The 27,109-nt window shown below is 38.0% G+C and overlaps 1 protein-coding gene across 4 annotated transcripts; it reads left to right on the top strand.

The window, feature by feature from the left end:
- The first annotated feature begins 455 nt into the window (after window positions 1–455).
- Window positions 456–24,146, top strand: Lipk (lipase family member K). Of its 4 annotated transcripts, XM_035443088.1 has the most exons (10): window positions 549–557; window positions 1,904–1,997; window positions 3,182–3,208; window positions 3,419–3,617; window positions 4,285–4,394; window positions 5,392–5,528; window positions 16,183–16,329; window positions 18,075–18,146; window positions 20,290–20,361; window positions 23,854–24,146. In XM_035443088.1, exons 1-10 carry the CDS (start codon window positions 549–551, stop codon window positions 24,091–24,093), a joined length of 1,107 nt encoding a protein of 368 aa, XP_035298979.1. In that variant the 3' UTR covers window positions 24,094–24,146. The 4 variants fall into 4 exon arrangements, with proteins under 4 accessions (XP_035298980.1, XP_035298978.1, XP_027262557.1 ...); XM_035443089.1 differs by lacking the exon at window positions 3,182–3,208 and having other exon boundaries at window positions 456–557; window positions 1,904–2,018; window positions 3,515–3,617; XM_035443087.1 differs by lacking the exon at window positions 3,182–3,208 and having other exon boundaries at window positions 456–557; window positions 1,904–2,021.
- The last annotated feature ends 2,963 nt before the right edge of the window (window positions 24,147–27,109 follow it).

Genomic DNA, 27,109 nt, shown 5'->3' with positions numbered 1-27,109 from the left:
AAGCTCCATCCTCTGATCTTCTGACAGCCTTTATTTGTACAAGCAAGATATCACTACATAAAGGCATTATTTATGCTAAACATACAGAATAAATAAAGAATATTAAGCTGCAAACAAAAAAGGCCAAGTAACATATAAAGGCAGACCTATCAGAATTACACACAAATTCTCAATGGAAACTTTGAAAGCCAGAAGGTCCTAGACAGATTGCTGCAAACACTAAGAGACCATGGATGCCAGCCCAAACTACTATACCCAGCAAAACTTTCAATCATTGTAGATGAAGGAAACATGATATTCCATGCCATAACCAAATTTAAAAATGCCTAAAAGTTTATGTTTCTGCTTTCCTCCTCATAAGTGCTGTTAAAAAAAAGTCACACCAATTTTCCTTTTGCAAGATTTCTCCTTGATGACAAATGCATTGACATTTGCTTTTCCAGGCAGACTCCAAAATGTGGTGGCTTTTAGCAGCTGCATGGTGTGTGCTTCTTCCCGGACCTATGTGTGGCTATAAGCAAGGGAGCATCACAAATCCTGAAGCCAACATGAACATTGTAAGTCATTTATTGAGAAAACAAAAGCAGAGCAAGATAACAAATTACTGATTGCTCACTTTTTGAGGTATAATTTGTGTATCAAGAGTTTCTCTAATGAGTAATTCTGAACTTTGTGTTTTGTGCTCACCAAAACTAGCTAATCCTAGAATTGAAAGCTCTAGACACACATTGCTGCAACAATCCTGGTGGGTTTTTGTTGTTGTTGTTTGTTTGTCTATCTGTCTGTTTTTAAGTGGTGGCTTCCTTAAGAGGAGGTTCAGGATTTATTTAGGTTATCACCTGTCACATACCTAGAATTCTTCCTGAGGCTTTGTGCATGCCATCTTCATGGTTTTGTGAGCTACATCTGTGTACTTTTGAGGTTCAATAAGCCAAGGTTGTTTTATGTACCTTTAATTCCAAAGGAATAGCATAACTTAAGCATGGACTTTGTACCTCACAGGAACAAATTGTAATCTTCTGATAAAAGTATAGACTTTGGAGCTAAACTTACTGTTCCCTTAGTTGAACATTTCTCTATTCCTAATGTATTATCTTGGATAAATCACTAACTTTCCTGATCTTCAGTTTTCTCAATTCTAAAATTTGAACAGTTCTATTGTAAACACTTCTTAAAAGGGTTGATGAAGTAGAGCAAATGTTTCTGCCTCTGTGCATGTCTGTGGATAGAATAGCTTCTTCTGGCCCTTCCAACTTGTTTTGTGTTTCTACTTTTCATTCTATCCAAAAGGTTGGTCCATAAGGACTAGGTCTAAATGGCCTCCTACTTTATTTTGAATATCCAACTACCCAATGGAAATCTTGAGCAGTATGGGTAGAAAGAAAGAGAAGAGTGAGAATTAGTGTTTGGGTATTTGTTTTTGTTGCTCTTTTGAATTGCCCTTGCTCTATTTTGTGAAGTTATCTTAGACAGTCATTGCCCTTGATATGGCCCTGCCCTTTCTCTTCCTGGCTCCTGATAACCACTTCCTTTCATAGCCCCTTGGAGCCAAATTGGTAGAATATCACTTATCTTAGCCAAAAGATATCTCTCAGTCTCCTGTGGTTTCTCTCATTAGCCTACTATTTATATTTCTTACTGCCAAAACATCTTAAGAATTAATTACCATGGTTAGCAACACTAAGCCCACAACATATTTATACACCATCCTGAGGATGGTAAATGTTGCCATTACATTACCCCTTTGCATTCAGTCCCTTCCTGAAATATATTTTTCCTGCTATATGCTGTTACCTAATGCACAGACTCATGAGCAGTAGATTGATACTACAAAAACTATGTTGTGATGTATACATAAAAAGCAAACTGAATTATGGGTATGTATTTTCCTTTCCCCTTTCAGAGTCAACTTATTTCTTACTGGGGCTATCCTTATGAAAAATATGATGTTGTAACAGAGGATGGTTATATCCTTGGGATTTACCGGATTCCTCATGGCAAAGGGTGTTCAAGGAAAACAGGTATGATTTACTTTGCTTTGAAATCAAAATGCCTGAAATAGAAATAACTAGGTGTCCTGGCAGTAGCAAGGAAGCTTTCTGTCTGCAATGGGTCATGTTCCTTTCTATCAGAGAAGGTAAGGCATCCTTACTTCTGTTTAATTTGCACAACTTTTAAAACATTTTGCCATTTTTATGTATACTGTTTATTTGGTCTTTCCCTTTCCCCAAGTCTTTCTTTCTCCATCTACATAAATAAATAAGCAAAGGGTAGTGTATCCTCTTCCCATTAGTAGCTCTATAGGTTAGAAACAAGGGAGTTATCATTGCCATAGTCATCTTACTGACAGCCTAAATACAGTCAGTTGCCAAGATCTATCAGTTTCCCTTCCAAATCTGTGTCACCTGAAAACTTTCTTTAGCTTTAATGATATTCAAATCCGGGTTTAGACATAATCTCTTCCATTGTAATACATGGTAATTGAGGCTAACTAATGTATAATCCCATCCCCAGGCAAATCAGTGTGATTTTATTCTTTTAAGCAAGTTTTATCCCACTAATGCTGTCCTCTCATGTCCTTAAAGAGTCCTTTCCAGCTCTCTGCTGTGTGTAGGAAACAGTAGTGATCCATTTGGAAGGAACACTTTACTACTTTCAATGATAATAAAGTTGTCATTTTTTGAATATTTGCTGAACACTAGGCAACTTTATCATTTGAATTATTTCAGGAAAGCCTAAAAGTTTTAATAAGATGTTTCTTTTAATTAGATTTATTATTTATATATGAACATTTTGCCTGCATTGATGTCCACATCCCCCATGTGTGCCTGTTGCCTGTGGAGGCTAGAAGATGGTGTCAGATCCCCTAGACCTAGTGTTACACATGGTTGAAATCTGATGTGTGGGTGCTTGGAATCCAACCCTGGTCCTCTGCAAGAGCAACTAGTGCTCTAAACCTCTGAACCATCTCTCCAGCTCCCAGCAAGATGCTTCTGAAGAAATAAAATAATGTGAATGAGCATGACAGTAGAGCTAATATTCATTTTTGCTGGGATGTCTTATATGTTCTATTTTTAATTGAATGCTTAAACCTCCCCTAGGAGAGAACATTTGCTATTATATCCTAATATATAAATAAAATGAAACACATATGTATACAACATGATAGATTTTGAACCAGAAAATTGTGATTCTAACAAACACAGAGGTAACATAATACATTATACATAGTCTTCACCTTTTAAATGGGGAAAGTAGGACTTATTCACATGTACAAGAGTCCCTAAAAGAATGGACCCTGGGCTTTCCTGACATAAAATTCCATCGTAACCTTGATTATGTGTGAAGAAATCAGAAAACAGAGTTTGCAAGCAGGCTGAAGGAGTCAGGGAAGGAACTTTTCTTGTCTGTTTTTCAGTTCCAAAGGCAGTTGTGTATCTGCAGCATGGCTTAGTTGCATCTGCCATCAACTGGATTTGTAACTTGCCCAACAACAGCTTGGCTTTTCTTCTGGCCGATAGTGGTTATGACGTGTGGTTAGGGAACAGCCGAGGAAACACCTGGTCCAGAAAACACCTGAGGCTGTCCCCCAAGTCACCTCAATACTGGGCCTTCAGGTAAGAGAAACTTGTTCATGAATGAAGTGTTTACTCACATGCACAAATTCTTCTTGGTTTTCCCTTCTCTGTCCAGATGCACCCAACGGCATCTACAAGAAGGAAACTAGAATTTTTCTCCCTGTTCAGGCTTTCTTTCCCCTCAAAAGAAACGATTTAGTTGCTGCACTGCTGCATGTCTCTAAAGTCATTTCCTGCCTGATGTGACTGACTTGGGAGGTTGTCCTTTTCCAAATGTGGCTAAGTAGCAGAGAGTTGTTCCTGGTGCCTGATATGTTAGTTGCAAGGACAAGGCTTGCACTTTCTCAGGAGCTAAGAACCATGCCACCAAGATCAATAAGGTCACTGGTTCCATGACTTCATTCCTGCATTCTTTCTGGAAGTCAATAGACATTTCTTAAGTCTTCTCTGGGATGAATAGACTGTGACAGCCTCATGGAAAACTTATCAGTAGGCTTTCACATCAGACCCTTTTTTTATTCCAGTTTCCCGGCAGTGGTGCCATTGCAGTAAAGATGTAAAGACAACAACCTGAAAAGTTGTCAAGACACACTGTTCTCACTCTCCTCATGTAGAGTCAAAGCTGAATATCTATGCTACAAGAAATCCTTGCAAATACTGTAGGTTTAACAACCACTTATCTTTTCAAATTCCTTTTCTTTGGCAGTTTGGATGAGATGGCTAAATATGATCTTCCAGCCACAATAAATCTAATCTTGGAGAAAAGTGGACAGAAACAACTCTTCTATGTGGGCCACTCACAGGGTACCACTATAGGTGTGTTTGGGGCAGACACAACCAGACGATGTGAGGAATTTTCTTCTGTATTGGTGGGAGGGGTCAGTTTGTTTGTTTATTTGTTTCTGTGTTCGTTTTTCTCTGTAGTCTCTGGTTTGGGGACTTTGAGAAACTCTTTCCTCTAGGTAGTTTCTAAAAAGAAAATAAAGCAAGACACTGAATTTGGAGGTTGATAGGAGTTAATCTATGTTCTCAGCAAACAACGAGACCCCAGGTTATATTCTGAGGAATCAAAGATAAACATGGTGCCCATTGTTCCCTTGAATCTCTGACAGTCTAGAGAAAGACACTAAAGCACAAGCGCTGAATTATGGAACTGGTTAAATGCTATGGTCAGTTTGGCTTTTCTTGCTGGAGAGGCAATGGGCTAAGCTAGAGAGCATGATGACAGAGCGGCAGGCACCTCTGGCCTTTCTCTGTTCTCCCTTGTTGAAAAAACATACATCTGGGACCACAATATCCATGTTTCTTGGATTGTTAAATTCAGAATTTTTTTCCAAACAGTAAAAGTACCAAGTTACACTTTAAGATTTTATTTCTCTGCATATTTTCTGTATAGTATTTTAATGTATATGAAACTATACATATATGTACATACCTATGTAATCTCATAGATACAAGTAACGGTCAATCTCTGAAGATTCTGTTATCCTTGTTTCTATCTTGAAGAAACTGAGATTGATACAAAGGAGGTAACATTCACAGTTAATGAGTTAGAAGTCAAGATGATCCCTTGGTTTTATATTGCACTAAGTTCGAGCTAATGTAGTCTCTGGAGTTTAAGATACACATTCCACAGAATGTGACTGAACCTCCTCTTCAACACTCTCTATACAATCACTCCACCAGAAAGAGCCCACTCTACCCTTGAGAAATTTAAAATCCCTCCCCATAAATAGTACTCACAATTTTGTTTTGTTTTGTGATGAAAAGATAATTGGAAGTTTGTGTGAGCTAATGTCTTCTTTCCCTGCAGCGTTCATAGCATTCTCGACAAATCCAGAACTGGCTAAAAAGATTAAGTTATTTTTTGCACTCGCTCCAGTGGTCACAGTAAAATACACTAGAAGTCCCATGAAAACATTAACTACCCTTTCCAGGCAAGCTGTCAAGGTAGGTGAGTTACTCAGTTTTAAAGGAGAAGAAACTAGAAATCTCCCTATTTCCACAAATATCAAGAGATGGCATACGGCATTTTTTGTTTGCTTTTGTTTTTCAGGACAGGGTTTCTCTGTGTAGCTTTGCAGACCAGGCTGACCTCGAATTCAGACATCCACTTGCCTCTGCCTCCCAAGTGCTGGGATTAAAGGTGTGCGCCACCACCGCTAGGCTGACAAGTGGCATTTTTAAAACATTTGATGATGTAAAAAGTGATCAAAGGTTCCATACAGGTTTGCCCAGTTCTACAACTGCCTTGCCCCAAATGAACACACAGATACTATATTAATTATGAATCTGTTGGCTGATTACTAGAGCTTCTTATTGGTTAGCTCGGTGTTAATTATTAACCCATAACTACAAATCTATGTATTTCTACATGGCCTTATCTTACTGTAGAATGCCTGACTCTGTCCTCTCCTTCTGGGCTCACATGATGACGCCTCTCTGCCTACACTTCCCAGAATTCTCCTTGTCTCCTATCCCCCACCTATTTCCTGCCTGGCCAATCAGTGTTTTACTCATCAACCAATAAGAGAAACATATACAGAATAACATCTCCCATCACTCTTTTATCAGTAAGAACTAGTCCTGATGCCTTCTGCTCTAGTGTCATCTCTAACCACAGAACATATATCCCTGAGTGTTACCTCTCAAACATAGCTAAAGTGAGACCCTACTGAATATTTCTGAGGAATCTTATTCCTGTTCCAACTTTAGTTCCCTTTCCCCACATCTGCAATACTTGTTATATCCGGAGAATTCCCTTTCCCCACATCTTTTTTTGAGACAGGGTTTCTCTGTGTAGCTTTGGAGCCTATCCTGGCACTCGATCTGGAGACCAGGCTGGCCTCGAACTCACAGAGATCCGCCTGCCTATGCCTCCGGAGTGCTGGGATTAAAGGCGTGGGCCACCAACGCCCCCAGCCCCTTTCTCTGCATCTTAAATGCCTGTTATCTGTAGAGTTCCCTTTATCCCCACATCAAAATGCCTGTTATCTGCAGTACTTTTGATAAAAGGTTCTCTAACTGGAATGACATAACTCCCGTGGTTTTGTTTTGTTTCCCTGGTAATGGCTGAGTACTTGTTTTTCTCACACTTGAAGACTGATTATGCTTCTTATTCTGAGAAACATTTATTTAATTCTATCCCCCATTTCTAATCAGATTTTTATGCTCCTAAATTGAGTCCCTTACCCATTTTGAACACCAACCCCATCTGATGTGTAATTTACAAATGCTCTCTCCCTTTCAGTGTGTGGGGCTATGCCTTGTTTCTTTTGCTGCTCCAAAGCTTCCTAGTTTGATGAGATCCTGTTTAACTACTTTTGTTTTTGTTTCCAATGATGGAGGCATCTTATATATTAAAATTTCCTAAATAATTCCAAAATCCACAATCACTTTTCCTCCACTTTCTTCTGTGAGTTTCAGGTTTTGCAAATTTTATCTATTTTTAGTTTACTTTTCTGTACAGGAAGAGGACTGCCTTCAGTTTTCTGAACGTGTACATCCAATCTTTGCAACATGACTTATTGAAGAGGCTGCATCCTTCCCAGTGTGTGTTCCTAGCCCACTTGGCTGTCACATGTGGCCTTATTTATAGTCTCTTCATTCTGTTCCATTGGCCTGTGTGTATTTGTTTTTATGGTAATGCCATGACATTTCTGTCAATGCAGCTTTGTATTACATCACTAAATTAGGTAGTATGTCTCCAACTTTGTTCTTTTTGCTCAATATTGTTCTAGATGTTCAGGTTCCATATGGATTTTAGGATGTGTTTCTTGTTCTATGAAAATAGGTTGGTTATTTTGGTAAGAATTGCATTTCAACTATTTTTGATAGGGTTTTTTAATATATGCACATGGCATGTTTGGTTGTTATACTCTCTTTGATTGTGTTCATCTATATTATAGTTCTCACAGTAGAAAGTTTTTGCTGCTGGTTAATTTATTCCAAAATATTTTACTTTTTATAGTTACCCTAAATGGGAGTGCTCTCTTTGTTTCCTTTTTGAATAATTTTCTATGGATATATAGAAATGCTATTGATGCCCACCTACTGAATTTTAGATCCTAAAACTTTGTCAAATTCATTTTTTAGTTTTAGTAATTTGGGGCTAATATTTGGGGTTTTCTATATGTATGATCATACCATATAAAATGGTGACAAGTTGAATTTCTTCTTTCAAAATTGTTGGCAAGGTCAGGTTTGGTTGTTATGTCTATTACACAAGAAGTCAGGAGTCTGAGGCAGAGGGACAGTGAGATAAAGGCCAAACTTGGAAATATAATAAATTTGAGTTCAAGTTGATCTATGTATCAAAGACCTTACTCAATAAATATAGATAGTAAGTAGGTAGACAATGACATTTTTTCTGCCTTATTGTTCCAGTTAAGACTTTCGCTCCTGGTTTGTATATTGTGCTGAGTGTGACAATTTTGTCTTGTTTCAGATCCTAGAGAGCTTGCAGCTTTCCCCATTTGTGATGAGGCTAGCTGTGGGGTTATTATGTATGCATTTGATTATGCTTGAGATACATCTCTATCATATCAATTTGTTCATAGTCTTTATATTGACAGAATGTTCAAGCTTATCAAAATCTTTACTGCATCTATTGAACTGATAATGTGTTTTTGTAATTTATTATTGGAGGGGCATGTAGGACATGAATTGTGTATGGGTTGGTTTGTGGATAACTTTGTGGAGTTGGTTCTCTTCTTCTAATATGACATATGTTCCAGGGATCAAATTCAAGTCACTAGGCTTGAACAAGTGCTCTCACCTGCTAAGATATCTCACCAGCCCACTAATATGTTTTTATTGCTACTGGTGTGGTTTTTGTCTTTCATTCTGTTGACTTTTCATTCTATTAGATAGTGAGTTTTATTTCCATATTTTGAACCACCCTTACATCTTTTCAGTGAATTCCATTTGATTGGGATGAGTTATCTTTTAATGTGTTGTATTTGGTTTACTACAACCTGTATTAAGGATATTTCCATCTGTTCATTGGTAATATTTACCTTTAATTTTCTGGTTTTGTTATTTCCTTATCTGGTTAGCATATCAAGATAATATTGGCTCCATGGAGTGAATTTGGAAGACCTCCTTCCTTTTCAATTTAAATAATTTTAAAAAGCTTGGTATTCCCTCTTCTATAAATGCTTGGTAGGATTCACCAGTGAAACCGCTAGTCATGAGCTTTCCTTTGATGAGAGACTATTCTGTATCAATGACTTACTGTTTGCCATTATTGACTATTCTTTATCAATTTCCTATTGTTAGCTGCTATTGACCTGTTCAGGTTTCTATTTATTATTCGGTATTGGATGGACATCCACATCAATGGACTCACTCATTTCTTCTAGAATGTTGATGTTGGCATCTAGTTGCTTGCAGTTAGTGACATTTGATCTTTGAATTTCTGATATGGGTGTTGAGAAACAAACTCAGGTCCTCTGCAACAGCAGTGTGTACTCATGACCACTGAGCCAACTCTTCAGCCCAAGATTTTCAATTTTTAAAAATTCATAGAGGATTTTATTTGCATCTAACATATTATCTGCCCTGGAAAATGTTGCATGTAGTGACTTTTCATTGTCAGTGTTTGCTCTTGGAATTGCTTTAGTGTACCTCCAGCCAGCTCCTAAATCATGACATGGAGACTTATTATTAATTATGAAAGCTTGGTAAATATCCTAGCCTTTTCTAAGTAGCTCTTATAACCTAAATTAACTAATATCTTATGAATCTACTCTTTTACATGACTCAGTTACCTTTAATTTGTAATGCCCATGCTGCTTGCTCTGCATCCTGGTGTCTCTACCCTTCTTCTTCCCAGCATCCTCTGTGCCTAGAAATCCTGCCTAACTATTGGCCATTCAACTTTTTATTAAATCAACCACAGTAACATATCTTTACACAGTATACAAAAAGATTATGTCAAACATGCCTCCATTTTTTTGATGGTAAGTTTCTCTTTACTTCAACTTTAAAATGTTCTCTGAGAATCTGTCTTCACCAAGCTCCATTGTTTACATACAGCTACATATCTCTCTTTCTATCTATGCATCCATCTCCTACACGGTGTATGTGAGTTCTACACACAGATATCTTTTTTCACATGGCTAAACATTTTTTTTGTTTTTTTTTTTGTTTTTTCCTCCCCCCAATTCCCCACCTGCCTCCCACCCCATCCACCCTCCACTCCCCAGGCAGGATAGGGCCCTCGACGGGGCTCCTCACAGTCCACCACATCATCCTGGGTTGGGCCTAGGCCCTCCCCCATGTGTCCAGGCCAAGAGTGCATCCCTTCACATGGGATGGGCTCTCAAAGTCCCTTCTTACACCAGGGAGAAAATACTAATCCACTACCAGGGCCCCCCTAGAGTGCCAAGGCCTCCTCATTGACGTCCATGTTCAGGGGTCTGATTCAGTCCTGTGCTGGCCTCCCAGACAGCAGTCTGGGGTCCATGTGCTCCCCCTTGTTCAGGCCAGCTGTTTCTGTGGGTTTCACCAGCCTGGTACCAACCCGTTTGATCTTCATTCCTCCCTCTCGGCAAGTAAGTTCCAGAGTTCAGTTCAGTGTATATATGTGGATGTTTGTCTCTGCTTCCATCAGCCACTGGATGAGAGCTCTAGGATGGCATAAAAAGTAGTCATCAGTCTTATTATAGGGGAAGGGAATTTAGGCTATCCTCTCCACCATTGCCTAGATTGTCAGTTCATGTCATCCATGTAGATCTCTGGAAATCTCCCTATTGCCAGATCTTTCCTCGGACCTATAATGGCTCCTTCTGATATGGTATCTCTCATCCTGATCTCTATTCTTCCCCCAACTCAACGTTTCTGCTCCTCCATTTCCCCCTTTCCCCTCCTCTTCTGCTCCTCTCATTCTGGCAGCTCCCTGACCCTTACCCTCAAGTTCCCAATTAGCTAATGAGATCTTGCCCCTTCCCATGCTCTGGGGTCCATGCATTTTTCTCCTAGAGTCCTTGTTTCCTGGTTTCTTTGGTGAAGAGGAATGTAGGCTGGTAATCCTTTGCTTTACGTCTAAAATTCATATATGAGTGAGTACATACCATGTTTGTCTTTTTGTGTCTGGGTTACCTCACTCAGGATGGTTTCTTCTAGTTCCATCCATTTGCCTGCGAATTTCAAGATTCTGTTGCTTTTTTTCTGCTGAGTAGTACTCCATTGTATAAATGTACCACATTTTCTCTATCCATTCTTCAGTTGAGGGGTATCTAGGTTGTTTCCAGGTTCTGGCTATTACAAACAATGCTGCTATGAACATGGTTGAACATATGTACTTGTTGTATGGACGTGCATTATTTGGGTGTATGCCAAGAGAGGAATTGCTGGATCTTGAGGTAGAGTGATTCCCAATTTTCTGAGCCACTGCCATACTGATTTCCAAAGTGGTCTTACAAGTTTGCACTCCTACCAGCATAGATTGTCATTGGTGTTTTTGATTTTAGTCATTCTGGCCAGTTTCAGATGGTATCTCAGAGTTGTTTTGAGTTGCATTTCTCTGATAGCCGAGGATTTTGAGCACTTTCTTAAGTGTCTTTCAGCCATTTCAGATTCCTCTGTTGAGAATTCTCTATTTAGTTCTGCACCCCACTTTTTAATTTCATTGTTTGGTGTTCTGGTGGCTAGCTTCTTGAGTTCCTTGTATATTTTAGAAATCAGTCCTCTGTCAGATGTGGGGTTGGTGAAGATCTTTTCCCATTCTGTGGGCTGTCGTTTTGTCTTACTGACTGTCCTTTGCCTTACAGAAGTGTCTCAGTTTCAGGAGGTCCCATTTATTAATTGCAGATCTCAATGTCTGTTCTACTGGTGTAATGTTCAGGAAGCAGTTTCCTGTGCCAATTCGTTCAAGGGTATCTCCCACTTTGTCTACATGAAGATTCAATTTGGCTGGATTTATGTTGAGATCTTTGATCCATTTGCACTTAAGTTTTGTGCATGGTGACAGATATGGATCTATCTGCAATTTTCTCCATGTCTGAATCCAGTTGTGCCAGCACCATTTATTGAAGATGCTATCTTTTTTCTATTGTATACATTTAAAGGTTTGAACTCTAACATAGTAAAACTACATACAATAAGAACAATTATCAAAGCCAGGTGGTGGTGGCACACACCTTTAATCCCAGAACTCAGGAGGCAGAGGCAGAGAGATCTATGTGTGTTTGAGGCAATTGAGTGATTGCCAGGACAAGCTCTAAAGCTACACAGAGAAACTCTGTCTTGAAAAAATAAGAACAATTATCTAAAAGAATTTATGATATTCAGTCCATTAGTATTTGGAAAATTTAGAGAAAATTCTCCATTATTTATCTTATCTTGATGAGCCTAAAGTTTTGTATCTAATTTCCTTTTTATCATAACTAAGAAAAACTATGACTATCTAGTCTTCAATTCCATCAAAGACCCCAAAAGATATAATATTTGACTAAACAAGAAATGCAGAGCAAACAACTTCTGAAACTATAGAAATGGCAGAGACATCTGGATGCCTTACAGTCACCCCAAAATTCCTCTGTAACTTTGAGCATCCATCTTTGGCCTATCTGCCTAGAATATCTGACAACCTTTTCTGTGAAGCAGGAATTTTGAAGTACTGTCCCATCTTGTTTTGGCAAAGTTCAGCTGTCACTTTTCTATATGTCCTGCAGAATGTCTGGTAAACTTTTCTATGAAGCTGGAATTTTGTAGGACTATCTAACCTTATCTTGGAAAAGTTCAATGGTCTTTTTCTGTTGTGTCCTGATTGTACAGTTTGTATAGCATACTGTCAGCATTTTCTTTCCCAAATGGCTAGTTTACCACATTGAAAGCAAACTCTATTTGGAGTTTCTTCAATGGCCATGATCTTCTATGAAGTATATTGGTGCTGCCAGAAACAGACATGTCTTATTGTCATGAAAAACCCCATGTTAACAAAACATTTTAAATCCCATATTCTGTGGATGTTTGAAGTGTTTGAAGACAATCTATCTAAACATATCCATTTGACTTTGAAAACATACCTAACATGATTATGAGTTTGATTATTATAGGTGACTAACTACTAACCTGCATTTCTTTATTGTACTAAATAGTTTTATTAATAACTTTCAAGGACTAGAAATTTACATTACCTTGTTAAATGAGCTGCAATACCTTAAACAAGAGGAGAAATGTGTCATACGGTTGTAGTAGATAAGTGCTGATCCAGGCAGGAAGTGACATAGCAAGGAGACTCATATGTAAAGAAGGAGAAACAGGAAGCATCTCTCTTTTCCCCTCTGCTCCTGCTCCAGCGGCACGATGTGATCCACCAACAAGGGGGGAGGCCAATACGGCGTCTGATAAGATAAGTCTTATAACATATATAGATTTATGATAGTTAAGACTGAGCTAACAGATGAGAATCCTAGTCATTGGCCAAGCAGCATTGTACCTAATACAAGTCTCTCTGTGCATTAATCGGGGCCCTAACTCAGGCAGGCGGCTGGCATAAAGCGCACACGTGGCAATGGGGCTTGGAGGCTTATGGCGGAAAGATTTATGGTAACATATGGTGGTGGTGCATGCCTTTGATGCTGCACTCAGGAGGCAGAGGCAGTCGGATCTCTGTGAGTTCGAGACCAACCTGGTCTACAAGTGCTAGTTCCAGGACAGTCTCCAAAGCCACAGAAAAACCCTGTCTCAAAAAAAAAAAAAAAAAAAAAAAGAGTAGAAATGCATATACACTATATTCTTTTTTATATATTTTTACTTAAATTAGAAACAATCTTATTTTACATATCAATCCAGTTCCTTCTCCCTTCCATCCTCCCATGTCCCCCAATGACCCCCCATCCACTCCCTAAGGAGGATGAGGCCTTCCATGGAGGAATCATCAAAGTCTGTCACATCATTTGGGGCAGGATCTAGGCCCTTCCCCATGTATCTAGGCTATTTTTGTTAGAATAACATTCTCAACAAATATTGCTTAACATCATTAGCATATTCATCAAGCTAAGTTTAGATTTAAATGTACAACACTTGACATTTATTTACTGCTGCTCCCTTCACATTTCATTCAGCCTCTGGGCATTTATTTCTTTGTATTTTTGTCTCCCTACTTTCTTTTAAATCTTCAGTTTACAATGAACCTTTTTTTTCTTTTTTACTTTTTCTGTTCTGCTCATTGGTTAAAGTTCTCTTCATTTCTTAAAATAAAATCTTGAGACTTAGATAAACTGAGCAACTTTTCTCAAATAATCCTGCTAATGGGTGCTAAAGCCAGAACCTCAATCTTATTCTTATCGGGCAACGAAAAGAAGATGATGGTTTCCCTTATATGTAATGATTTCTCTACTGTTTGGATGGTAGTGGTGCTATGTTTGGGCCTGCCAAGCTTGGAACTTGATGTACAAAACAGGCATCTGACTGTGGCAATCTTCCCACCCCTGCCTCCCAGGGCATACTTTACCAAATCTTGTTTCATAATGTTTTCAATGTCAGTCAGAAAAAAAGTCATGTTTGGACACTCACAGATACATACATAAGGATGTCCAGCTGAGTGGACCATTCCTTAGAGAAGTATGCCAACCAATGTTCTGCTTGGCAAGTGATGTGTTCACATTTATATTAGTGGGTAGAATTTCTCAAGCTGTAGTAGTCATTGAGATGATATGTATAAGTGTTATATCCATTTTGCCTACAGCCACAATATGGCATGGTGCCATTTTTTCCAAAACACAAAAATGGCTCAATTCTCACAAAAAGTGCTGATTTTTAGAGGACCCTGAGTGCCAATTATCATGTGACAAACATGCCCTCTCCAGGATCAAGCTGGAATTACATCTGCACAGTAGTGTGTCTACCTGTAAATAGGAGCTGGACTTCTTGCAATATTATGCTGTACTCTCCTGCAGGTCTGGGTAAAGGGGTAATTATTTGTCTTGAAGTAAGTGCATAGTAATGGCCAGAGAGGTGAAGTAAAATACAAGATTACCATGGTATCCCTTCCTGAATTTGGGAGACCTCACTATCACAACAGAGAACAAAGGCCCGTGTAATAAGATGACCTCTTCCTTCATGTACTTTTGAACCTGACTACTTGAATTTAATGGTTGCTTCATGTCATGTACATTTCCCCATACATGGATGGAAAAGGTATTGATAAACAGAAAATGGAAACATTCAGTTACTCAGATTAAATATTTATTTTTAGTTAAGCTACTTATTTTGTGGAAATGTAAGTTTTTACACTTAGAACACTGAATAGGTGTCAATATTCCTTTTAAACATAAATTCACTCTATGAATATATGTTGCCACAATTCTTAAATTATGATGGGGACAGTTTCAAAGTATTACAGTTTGGTAATTGAGTAATCACTAGGATTGTATAGTAATTGTGACAAAATAAAGAACAAGAAAGAATGAATAAGGTAATTTCTACAATGGCCTTCTGACCTAAAGAATTGAGAAACTTGAACTAGTTTAATTGAATCTCATTCTTCCTTCCCTTTCATTCTCTTCTTCCTCTTCTCCTCCAGTCTCTCTTCTTTCTCTTTGATATGAAAGGTCTATTAATTAGGTCATGGTGTCTTAAATATTCTAACAAAGTTTCATAGACTAGTAAGCATTTTATTAAATATGGGTTCCTTTCAATATTGTAATACAAAAAGTTTTTAAATTCATAATTGAAGTTGAACCATGTAGGAATTTACTGGCTCCAGTTTGCCAAAGAAAATATAAGAACTTATAGTGCATTGCTACAATAAAAATAAATGCCCATTATTTTTGTTTTGTCATTGTTTGTTACAATCATCAGTAAATAAAGGATTTCAGAAGAAATCTGTGCCAGTTTTATCAGTAGATGTTTGTTTCTGAAATGTTTAAGAACTAAAAATGATCCCTTTTCTTCCCCTGCAACTTAACCTAATAATATGAACTTCACTGTGACAGAAATAAATGCTAGATCTGACTAATAAACACAAGGATTCAATACTTTGATGTGCAGTAATGTGATAGATTTCTACAATCAAAAAGGGCATTCAACATACTTGCAGCCTTGCCTACAATCTCATTAGTAGGGATGCCCTGTTTTGGGTGCAGCTTTTGTTTCTGGGAAAGCATTAAAGGAATATGGCAGGAAAGGTTCATTAGCTATTTTAGTCACCTCTTAGGATAATAGTTATTGTTCAGAAACTGTTGGTGAGAACTTCACTAGACACTCTTCAAATGTGACCTATAGCCTTCACGGTGACTCTGCTTAGGAGATACCAATTTTCCCATTGTTCAGTTACAAAAATTTAGACAAATAGAAACTAAATTCTTATCAGAAAGAGAATCCAGAATCATGTAGAAATGCTCTTTTCAAAGTTTTACTAATTCCTGTGTAAGCTGTTCTCTAAGGGAATATGCCCAAAACATCCCAGTGAAAAGTTCTCATGAAAGGCATCGGTGGAATCAGGAGTAGTACAGAGACAGAATTTCACTAGCTTCATGGTTTCACCCAGGATCAGTTCTCTCACCTGCCCTGTCTTGCCTGAATGAACAAGCATTCGTCACTGTTGACATCCCTGTATATGACATTTAATGATACTTAACCACCCATCTTGCAGGTATTGTTTGGTGACAAAATGTTCTCCTCTCACACATTGCTTGAACACTTCGTTGCCACCAAAGTGTGCAGTCGGAAGATATTTCATCCTATATGCAGCAACTTCATGTTTTCTCTAAGTGGATTTGATCGCCAAAACTTAAACATGGTAGGTATAAGTAATCACTTCCTGGAAGCCAATAATTTTGTTGCATAAGGAGTGAGAGGTGACATTGGATGTTATGGAAACCACAGTAGATAGCCTCCTCTTTACCTTTTTTGGGTGTAATTAATAACCTCCTGGCTCCAAAAAGGGTTGAAATCTGACTATCCTTTATTTAAAAATTAAAAATAAAGACTTTAAGAAAATATCTGTGCTGACAGTGCTTCTAGTTCTTTCCTGGGCTAAAATTCTACAATTAAAAATTTTCTTTATTTCCATTAGAATTATGACTATTTCAGACCCGTGGAATCTCAGATAGTAGTTCTAGAATCTGCATTTTGTGTTTGCTTTTACGTTTCCATATCTGTGGGCCATCAGAAAATCCTTATCTTGTGAGTCACCCCTAGTTGAAAAAGAGGGATTTGGCTTTTTCAGTGACAGCTACAAACTCTGCATTCAAGAGTGTGGAGAGGGGTGCTTACTGTGGTTCTTTTCCTCAGTTTTAGTATAAATGGGCTCCTTTCCTTTCAAATTATAACTTGAGGGACAAGGAGGGGAAAGATCGGAAGTTACTCTTCTCTTCCTAGATTGACATGGACAATGTTTGAAACAGAGGTAGCACACAGCTGAAGATCACCCCATATATCTCACAGGCTTCTGCCAAGAGCCTGGTCCCCTTGTGTTTTTTAAATATCAGGTTCTCACTAAGTCACCAGGCTGGGCTTGCACTCACTATGTAGCCCAGATGCACCTTGAATTCATGTTACTTCTGCCTCAGTCTCCTGGATTTTCGGAATTACAGGGCTGATGACCAGGCTCGAGGCTTTCATAAGAGACTAGTTTTATGCAAAGCATAAAGCCTGGGCCACGCTGCCTGTCCACATTCTCAACTCAGTTCTCCTGGGCTAATTCATCATGGAGAGGCAATAATGTCATGTAGATGAAAATACGTCACATAAGCAGTGCTAAGCAAATTGGCCCAAATGTTTGAGAGATAATAAAGCAATACCCCTGACAGTAGAGGCTCTCTTTGGACAAATCTGTTTTAGACTGGCAGTTAAGGACTGGATTATGGGATATTATGACGTCTGGAAGAACAGATACTTTAGTGACGCACAACCAGAGGCCTGCTGCCACTTTTGTGGAAACATGTAGATCTATTCCCAATGGTTTTTGAGCTAAGATTTTTCTTAAATTTATTTTTTCAGATTTACTTATTTTCACTTTATGTGGATGTTTGTATACCATATGCAGGCTGTGCTTGCAGAAGCCAAAAGAGGGCACCAGACCCCCTGGAACTGGCATTACTACCAGTTGCAAACTGCCATGTGGGTGCTGAGAATCCTCTACAAAACCAGTCATTGCTCTTAACCACTAAGCTATCTGTCCAGTCCGTGGAAGTTTTATCTTAATGTCAATTTTATATACAAACCAGAGGAGAGAGTCACTAAAATTTTTAACCCCTTGAATGTGTGAGATGAGTTCTGAAAGAAAGGCTATATAGCCTTCTGCATTCAACCAGTCTGGTGTCCTCTGTGGGCTGAAGGGAACCATTATCCAGGACAGAGAACAAAGATGTGGGAGGGGAGTGCTCTTAAAGATGACCTTCTCTTGTTAATATATCCGTAAAGATATAAAATATATTTCCCTAAAGATAATAATTGTTTTTATACATAGAGAGTTGAAGTGTTTTTCAAATGTCTGCATATGTGTTATGAGTAGCCTCCAGATGAGAAATGATCTCTTTACAGAGTCGCTTGGACGTTTATATGGCACACAGTCAAGCAGGAACATCCGTTCAGAACATGCTGCACTGGGCCCAGGTATATGTTCTCTCTTCCTGACTGACACACCCAAACCTCTGGAAAATCCTTGAGGGGGTACTCCCAGAATGCTCCATGTAGGGCCAGCAGGTACCTGCCTATCGTGGTGATGTTCTAGGATCAGCACCAATTCCTCTTTTGATTACCTTTGTTCCATCTATCCATTCTCATTGTCTTCAGTGCCTGAGCTGGGAACCTGCTTCCTACATATTCTGAATCAGTTCTCATCCTTAGATTCCTCCCTCGACTTGTCTTGGGAAGGCTTGTGTTTCCTCTTCTGGGAAATCATTAGCTTTGGTACAACTTGATGTAAAATAATACAATCTATTCCAGAAAGACCTGTTCATCTTCCAGTTAGCCCATGGGGCATTTCAGGGAGCAGAAAGAACACTTTATTCCAAACAAAGGCAGTGTTAAGGAGGTATTAAAATAGACAAACAGTCTGTGGGTTTGCCCACAATTACAATTTTGTCTAATAAGATTACTCAATATCCAGTAAGCTCAGAGATAAATCAAATGCAATTAAGTTGTACAAGTTTCTGAGTCAAGATGTGCATGTATGCTCATTGGTACTTTGTATAACTTTGTCTGTATTGCTGACCAGTCACTTCAGCCCCATCCTTTTATAAGAATTGAACAAAAGAAGCATAATCCCATCTACCTATGAGAGAAAATGAGGTAGTGGGAGACAGTAATTTGCATTTAACATGTATACTATTTTCTCTTAACCTACTTTAAAGCTGAAAATGAGAAACCATTACAGATAGTTAGAAAAACCCTGATGTTTCTGGAAAGGTTGGAAGTTTCACTTCTGGGTAGATATGAATAAAGTCTGCTCAAGCATGAGAGACCCACTACTGATTTATTTATACACATCTAAATCTCACAGGCCAGTTGAAAGAATACTGTCATCATTCATACCTCACAAATATCTTGCCCTGAATAGCAGATTGAATCAAACCTGGATATAAAACAGGCTTATTAGACACTAGACTCCAGATTCTAAATAATAAGCTCTGTTGCCTCTCACTGATTAAACTGTGTGGGATTTTAATATCACACACACACATATATTTTAATTTCCATAACATTTTATGTATTTCATACCATTATATAATAGATAATTATATATTTAAATATATAACTATAAATAATACAATGTATATAATATATGATACATTTTATATAATGTTGTAGAAGCAAACAATTTAAACTAAAAGGATTAAAACTATGAGTGAATAACAATATAAGTTATAAGTTAAGGGAAGAGAAAGTCTCACTGTGTTCTGAGGATAATTTAGTACTTGATATAAATCTGGAGTATCTGCCTTCTTAATTCAGCAAGGTGACAGGTGGCAAACAACAGAATCAAGGAAACTGTAAATTTCGGAATACTTACATGTTTGAAGCCTAAATACCAATGTGTAAAGCTAGTCATCGCCATTGTTTCCAGCACTCAGCCCATAGCTCTTACAGCATGGCATGACACATGACTTGGTCCTGCACAGAAGTAACAAGCAGTCGACATTTGCTGATTTTTTTTTCCTAAAGATGAGAAAAATGTTTAATAATGAGGAATGAATTCATAATAGCATAAGAGCACTTGTTGGGGGGATAGTAAAGAACCTAGTTGTTTAATAACAGCCATAGTAATTTTTAGTGTTAGAAATGTGTAGTCAAACCAGGTGGTGGTGGTGCAGGCCTTTAATCCCAGCACTCGGGAGGCCGAGGCAGGCAGATCTCTGAGTTCGAGACCAGCCTGCTCTACAAGAGGTAGTTCTAGGACAGCCTCCAAAGCCACAGAGAAACCCTGTCTCGAAAAACCAAAAAGAAAAAAGAAAAGAGAAAAAGAAATGTGTGGTCAAAGCTTCTATAAACATATGGAGATATAAATTCTTGAAATCCATTGCATACTGTAACAGTTGAAAGCATTGTTACCTGCAGATTTTCATTCAAAAGATATGGTATGGGTTATAAATGATGTATCAGTTATGCAAAGGAGTATCTGTTTTCATTATTGATCAATGTTCTAATGAGTATACATATTACCAATCTTTGTGTATTTCTTGCTCATTAATTTTATATGTACATTGTTTACTTGTGTCATTTTAATGTGGTTTTGTTTATTTTTTTTTTATCTTAGGCTGTCAATTCTGGTAAACTCCAAGCTTTTGACTGGGGCAGTCCTAACCAGAACATGATGCATTTCAATCAGGTAGATAACACTGATGCTCATCACAGCCAGTGGCATACTGCAATGAGCCAGTGAGAACGGCTTCCACTCAAGTATTTAAGTGCTTACTACTCCGCACTTGCTATGATGGGCATTGCTTATTGCTGTTAGCACATGATACTTCCTGGGTTTTACTGTGTGCTGAGTTGTTGTTTCTAGTCCTCACAATGGTCACTTGAGCTAAAAATGCCCTCATTTTCCTGGAAGCTCAAGGAAGTTAGTGGAGAAATAGCTAGAATATGACCCAAGGATTTCTGTATCTAAATTTATTTCTCTATTTTTTCACTACTCATTCCTTCACTGTAAAAACAAACAAACAAGAGCTCTCAATATTTCATTAACACTGTTTTAAAGATAGAATTAGAAAATATGACCTTATTTCTAATGCATGTCTTCACCTAATAAGACTAGCATTGCTTTAATAGTCCCTAAGGATGTCTTTTATTACTTTAAAAAATCCAATCTATGAGTCATTTAAGACACATCAATCAGAAGTTGCCATCTTTAAAGAGAACTGATACTATCTAATGAATAATGGAATATTAAGATACCTCTTTACATCATCTATGAAAATGAATAGTTACACTAAAAACAGTATATGCTGTTGGTTACTGGAACTTCTTCCAATTATGTTGGGAGAGCCAATCATTGTTTGACTTCCTGGTGGCAGACTGAGATAAAACATAAAACATTGTCATCAGCTTTTTTAAATTACAAAGAATAAATAGCATAGAGAAAACTTATATTTTCAATGTTTTGAAAAATCTGGTTGTCTTCCTAAACTGCTATTCTTGAATGTGCATGGGCTTGGGTGCAAATACAGGTACCAAACACATCATGTCAAATTGCCATGTTTCTGTTTTGATGACCACCTTTCTTCTTCCAACAAGTTTGTGGTTCTCTGGGAAGAGCATTTTAGATACTGATTGCACCTTATGAGCTAGGAGACTTAGATGGAAGTGGGATCAGAGCTTCATCTTTGCATTTACAAATGAAATAAAAATCATAGGTATATGGTGACAGAGGTTCAGATATGGATACTTTGCTTGAAACCTTTGGTGGAAACTCAAACAGAAGATGAACTATACTTGAGGCCAGTCTGGTCTACAGAGTGACTTCCAGGATAGCCTGAACTGTTTCACAGAGAAACCCTGTCTTGAAAAAAAATGAAATATGCATATTTAAAAGGCAGTAGCATTTAGTTACAACTACACTCAATGACACCATAAATTATGTGGGTGCAATTACTGACATAAATCAGTAGTGATCCTTCATTGCTGAGGAAGTATAATTTCTAAATGAATACATATAAACCTCAGTGTCAGGTTAAAAACAAACTTAAAAGTCCTGGCATAACTTACCAGATACCATTTAAAGCTGAATTTTAATATTCATTTATGATTTGCTGTCTTCACAATGCTTGCTTTCTTAGCAGAGTAATAATTTCACTGGAGTAAAGGCATCCCAGATGAAGGGACTGTGGGTCTGGCTTTGTTTCTGAAAGCTTGTCTGTGTCTGTTGATGCCTTCACATTTCCTTGTTGTTTTGTTGTTGTTTTATTTTGTTTGTTTGTTTTCAATCTTCATTGTGCTCTATCTTTGCAGCTAAGTATTTGTGCTTTGTACCCTGCTCCTAAGGAAACCACCGTCAGGAAAATCCAGCTCCCGCTCTTCCTAGCTTGACTGTACATTGGGGATACTGTGCCAGGCCCTCTGGAACCCCCTACCCCTTGCACGTTAGACACTGACAATCTACACTCACTTCCTTCTCTACATTCTGTGTTGCTTTCTGAGAACTAATTTTCTTTTACCATATTCTAAGACACACACCCCACTAAAGGTGAGAGGGGTAATACACTTTTAATATTTAAGAGTTCAGACTTCCAGGCACCAGCCCATCAACTGAAATGAAAGTAGCCCTCAACCTGACTATACCAGCGAGCTCTGCCTGAGTACCACATTTTGAAGAGAACTTGAGATGCACATCCATCTTGTCATGATCTTCCCCAAGCAGAATTCCATGGAGCTAATAATAAAGAAGCTTTCATGGGTCCTTGGGTCTTCACCTTTGTCCCTGTTACCTCTGTTCTGGAAGTATTATGGCCATGGTAAAGGTGCCATCAGGGCTAGATTGTTGTGAGGATTCTTTTTCTGGCTTGAAGATGCCTGAATTCTTAATGTGTGTCCATGTGGTCTTAGGGTATGTTCCTGTAAATGACACGAGGGAGACAGAGAGGGGAGAGAGGGATTTTGTAGACTTAGAGAGAGACCCACTCTTGGAACATCATTTATCCTAAGTTATGTTCACATTGGAGGTTAGTGATTCAACTTTTGAATTTAAGTAGAACAAATTTCATTCTACAGCATGGATAATCAGAAACTATTTGGTCAATTACTCATTTGCAAGTACCACAATCTAAGTCCCTTTTAGGTTAAAAAGAAAGAAGAAAAGAAATGAGACTAGCTCCCTGCAGCATCATCAGGTCTGCTCCCACCTCTGTCTTCCCAGCTCACTTTCACTTTTTCTCAGGGACTCCTATTTCCATTCTTTGGCTTTTTCCAAAATAATACTCACATGGTGACTTTACATCACGTAGCTCTTGCCATTTCGCAGCCAAAGGAAAAGATATATTTTCTCCACAGCTAAAGAGCAAGGTGCCAGAAAGTCTTCTGGCCTAGTTTTAGCCTTGTGTACAGATGCTACTGAGTTACTGCAGTGGGTCTTCTGGCTACAGAAGGACCAACTGAGGTACTTGGTCATTTAAACCAATGTGTGACCTAGATCATTAAAAAGAGTAGTGTGTAAGGGAAAGCTTGCTCAGTATTTAGCCCTATACCACACTATTTCTGTGTACAAATAAATCCCTTTAAACATATTTCAAGTGTTTGTTTTCATATGTTAGTATAAATGTTCTCTGAAAAACCTACTGATGCACAAGTGTCAAAAAAGCTGCTGAGCCCAGATTTCTGCATATGAAACAGATGTTTATCCTTTCTAGTAATTACTGAAAAGGACACTCTTGGGCCAATCTCTATGGAAAAGAGAAACCCTTTCTTTTTAGAGAAATGCTCTTCCTCAAGTACCTTTCCCTATCTGCCCCAAAGTGCAAGTTGGGAGTGTGATGGTTGTTCCTTGTTTTCCTAACACAATTATTGCATGAACATGCTTTGATTTTTTTTCTATGATGGTGGGACTTTCTTCACCTGTATGCTTCTGTCATGATACACTGTACTCACAGCAGGCCTAAAAACAAACAAGATGTACTACAATCTCTGAAACTCTAGAGCACACCTTTCTTATTTTTTAGTTGTTATTCTAATACATTTTTTCACAGCAGTGGAAAACTGACTGGCAGAATATTTTCAGGTTTATATATCATTAAGTTAAACAGATTAGGATTGAAAAGTTAGCACAATATCCGATGGTTTTATTTATTTCCATAATAGAGCTCTCTCTCTTCCTCGCTTCATTTAGCTTACACCGCCTGTGTACAACATCACTAAGATGCAGGTCCCAACGGCAATGTGGAGTGGTGGACAGGATGTTGTGGCAGATGCCAAGGACACCGAAAATCTGCTCCCTAAAGTCACCAACCTTATCTACTACAAGGAGATCCCACACTACAATCACTTGGATTTTTATCTTGGACAGGATGCTCCCTGGGAAGTTTACCAAGACCTAATTAGAATGTTGGAAGAATATTTGCAAAATTAAAGGCATTCTCTTTCTGCAAGCAGGTGAATGCCTTTCAGTATTAACAAGGCAGACTGACCCTATGGTGATATCTCAACAGTTATCAACTTGTATTCTCCCCTCCTTTTTTGTGAGAGGGAGAATTGTGTGTTCTTAGAGAGAGACTCATGTTTGGAATATCCATTTAATCGTAATTATGCTCACATTGGAGGTTACTGATTCTACTTTTTAAATTTAAAGAGAACAAAAGTAATTCTACAGCATGAATAATCAGAAACTATTTACAGTAGTTGTTTATTCATTTGCAAGTAGCATTCATTGTAAGTAGCATCAACAGTGTTTGCAAAGTTGATAGATGCCATAACCCCTGGCTATGTTATTCTATTTGACAAAGGTGATGGAATGCCATTACCTCATCACATTATAAGACAAGGCATTCTGTTTAAGCAGTCTAAAGTAAACAATTTTTGTTGGCTTGAGACAAACAGAAGTAACAAGGAAGCCCACATTGCAAGGTACAGTGAATGGCTTCTCAGATCTGAGAGTGGTCTTCAGGCAATGTCCAGCAAAAACCAGAACTTTCAACCCATCTCCAGAGACAGGATAATAAATTCTGCCTCAACTCTGCTTGATTATGGAAGCCCACATTTTGTACTGAAGTTTCCCATTATGAAACCAGCCTTGATTGTAGCCTGGAAACCCAGGACTGGGGCCTCCAGCAATAAGATGCCTATATTCCTGAACTACAAAACAGTGGCAAAATAAATGTGTAACATTATAAATTATTAACTTTGTTACAATCTGTTGTCAATAATATTAAGCTACCAACTATTAAGATATATCAATTATATAATAAATGTAATATTTGATTCTGTTAATTGTATAGTTAATATTAAGTATATACCATAATTTAAAGTATTACAATCTTATAATTTTTGCAATACTATATTACATGTACCAAGACATTCATTACAGTATATTATATGTTGATATGTAATTGCTTGAAAACTTGATATACCTCCATCTTAATTTACCTGGTACCCTTTGATCTAATAAGGTTCCTTGAGCATTTGGTTGTAGATTACTAACGACTGGTTCACTCCATGTGTATTTATCTGAAAAAGTCCTTTTGCTTTCTTCTAGAAGACTTTTACTTTCTGAGAATTCAGATTTGCGTCCCCATGTCTAAATTTTGTTTTTAACTTTCAATCTTTTAAAACTGTTCATCTCCTGGAATAAGGGCTAGCAGTCTGCAGCCTGTCTTTTTGGTTTCCTTGAACTCTGCTTTTCTCCTCTGCTGTGACGTTTCTGTTGCTCAGTGGTTCACAGTGACTTGACTCTGGGGAGCTTGATGTGGTGCCAGTGCACAGCCTACCCTTGGATGGGCTTCGGCTTCTTGGATCTGTAGATTTAATGTCCACCAACATAGAATTTAAAGTTTCTATTTCTTCAGTGAATCCTGAAGCCTCGTTTTTTCTAAATCTCTAATTGTGTGCTTGAGACCATTTAATATTGCCTCAATACTCACTGAACAAGGTTCTTCCTGGGAATTTTCCTGTGGGTTTCATGTTGGGGCACTCTGCTAATGTCGTATGTTCACTGCTAGTTAGCTTTTGTCACATACAAATAGCTAGAATCCTTACTGTTGCTCTTTTACTTTAAATACTGAGTTTCTCACATCTAGACATCCTTTTAGGTATGTTTTAATATCTTTCTTAGCTCTCTACTGCTTCACATTTTGTTTAAATCCCTGAATATAATAGCAATTGTTTAACATTTATTTTAATGCACTTTCTGCTTATGCAAGTATCATTATCATTTATTACTCTGTTCCATAGATTTCTGTTTATCACAGTTATGATCCCCTGCTTCACTCTGTGTTTAATAATATTTTATTAGATGTCAGACATTGAGCTTTATATTTCTGGGATTTCTTCTATTCTTTTCAATAACGTTGGGATATGATTTACTATGCATGTGTTTTCAGTAAAGGTTGTTTTGATACTTATTTTGTATCTCATTAAGTACATGCCTAGAGTTACCTCCACTTTGTGAAGATTTTTGCCATACTACACTGGCATGCCCTCCCTGGGGTCTCCACTATGTGGCCTGTGTATTCAGAAAGGTCTCTGTTAAGTTCCCTAGAAAGCACTCAGATTAGCTTGCCCATGTGCTAATTACATGTTAGAAGTTTTGCTGCATTAACCTTCCCTTGAAAAGGAATAGGACGATAGTATCTGCAAGCAGGGACCCTCTGACTTCTGTGTTTTCTATTTGTATATCTTGTATGTCTTTCTCTATCCTAACTGCTGTGCCCAAATCTTTTATGTGAGGACAGGAAGGGCAAGATGTCCTTGTCTTATTCCTTAGAGGAAATGCTTTCAGTCTCCCACCTTCCCCCATTACTATGACGTTGAATATTATTATTATATTATTATGTTAGGCTATTATCCTGCCCCCATCTTCTGAGTGCTAGGATTACAGGTACTAATCACTGTATCTGGGTTATGTAGTGCTGGGCTTCAAACCCAGAGCTTTGTGCATGGTAGGCAAATGTTCTACCAACTGAGCTACATCTCCAGCCCCACCTGTTTGTACATCTTTTTAACACATTTAGCTAGTCTCTATTTTTACTTGGGAGATTATGTTGGGAATAATCATGGAACAATATGATTTTTTTGTCATTTTGTTGAGTTTCTTCTAATTGTTTTGACTGTTCTTTTCTTTTTCCTTTCTTCTCCTCACATTCATCTTGGCAGCTTGGTGGTTAACTGTATTGAGAGCATTTGAATGGTTTCTGTATTTCATTTGAGTAATCTCCCTTCTAATAGTGTTTTTCCTTTTCCTTGATTTTATGACAGTTGTTATATTTCTTCTTTCTATTGATTTATGTCTCCCTTGATTGCTGGTCCAGTAGTTACAAATTCCCCTAGTGCATGCTTTTCTTAGAATGCCTTGCTTCTTCAGTTCTTAAAGATAACTTCACTGGGCACAGTAATGTTGGCTGATAGTTACTTTCTCAAGGACTTAACTTTCT

This window comes from Cricetulus griseus, chromosome 3 (assembly GCF_003668045.3).
Source record: "Cricetulus griseus strain 17A/GY chromosome 3, alternate assembly CriGri-PICRH-1.0, whole genome shotgun sequence".
Lineage (NCBI taxonomy): Eukaryota > Metazoa > Chordata > Mammalia > Rodentia > Cricetidae > Cricetulus > Cricetulus griseus.
The sequence above is the reverse complement of the archived record's forward strand: the minus strand, read 5'-3'. Positions and strand labels throughout refer to the sequence as shown.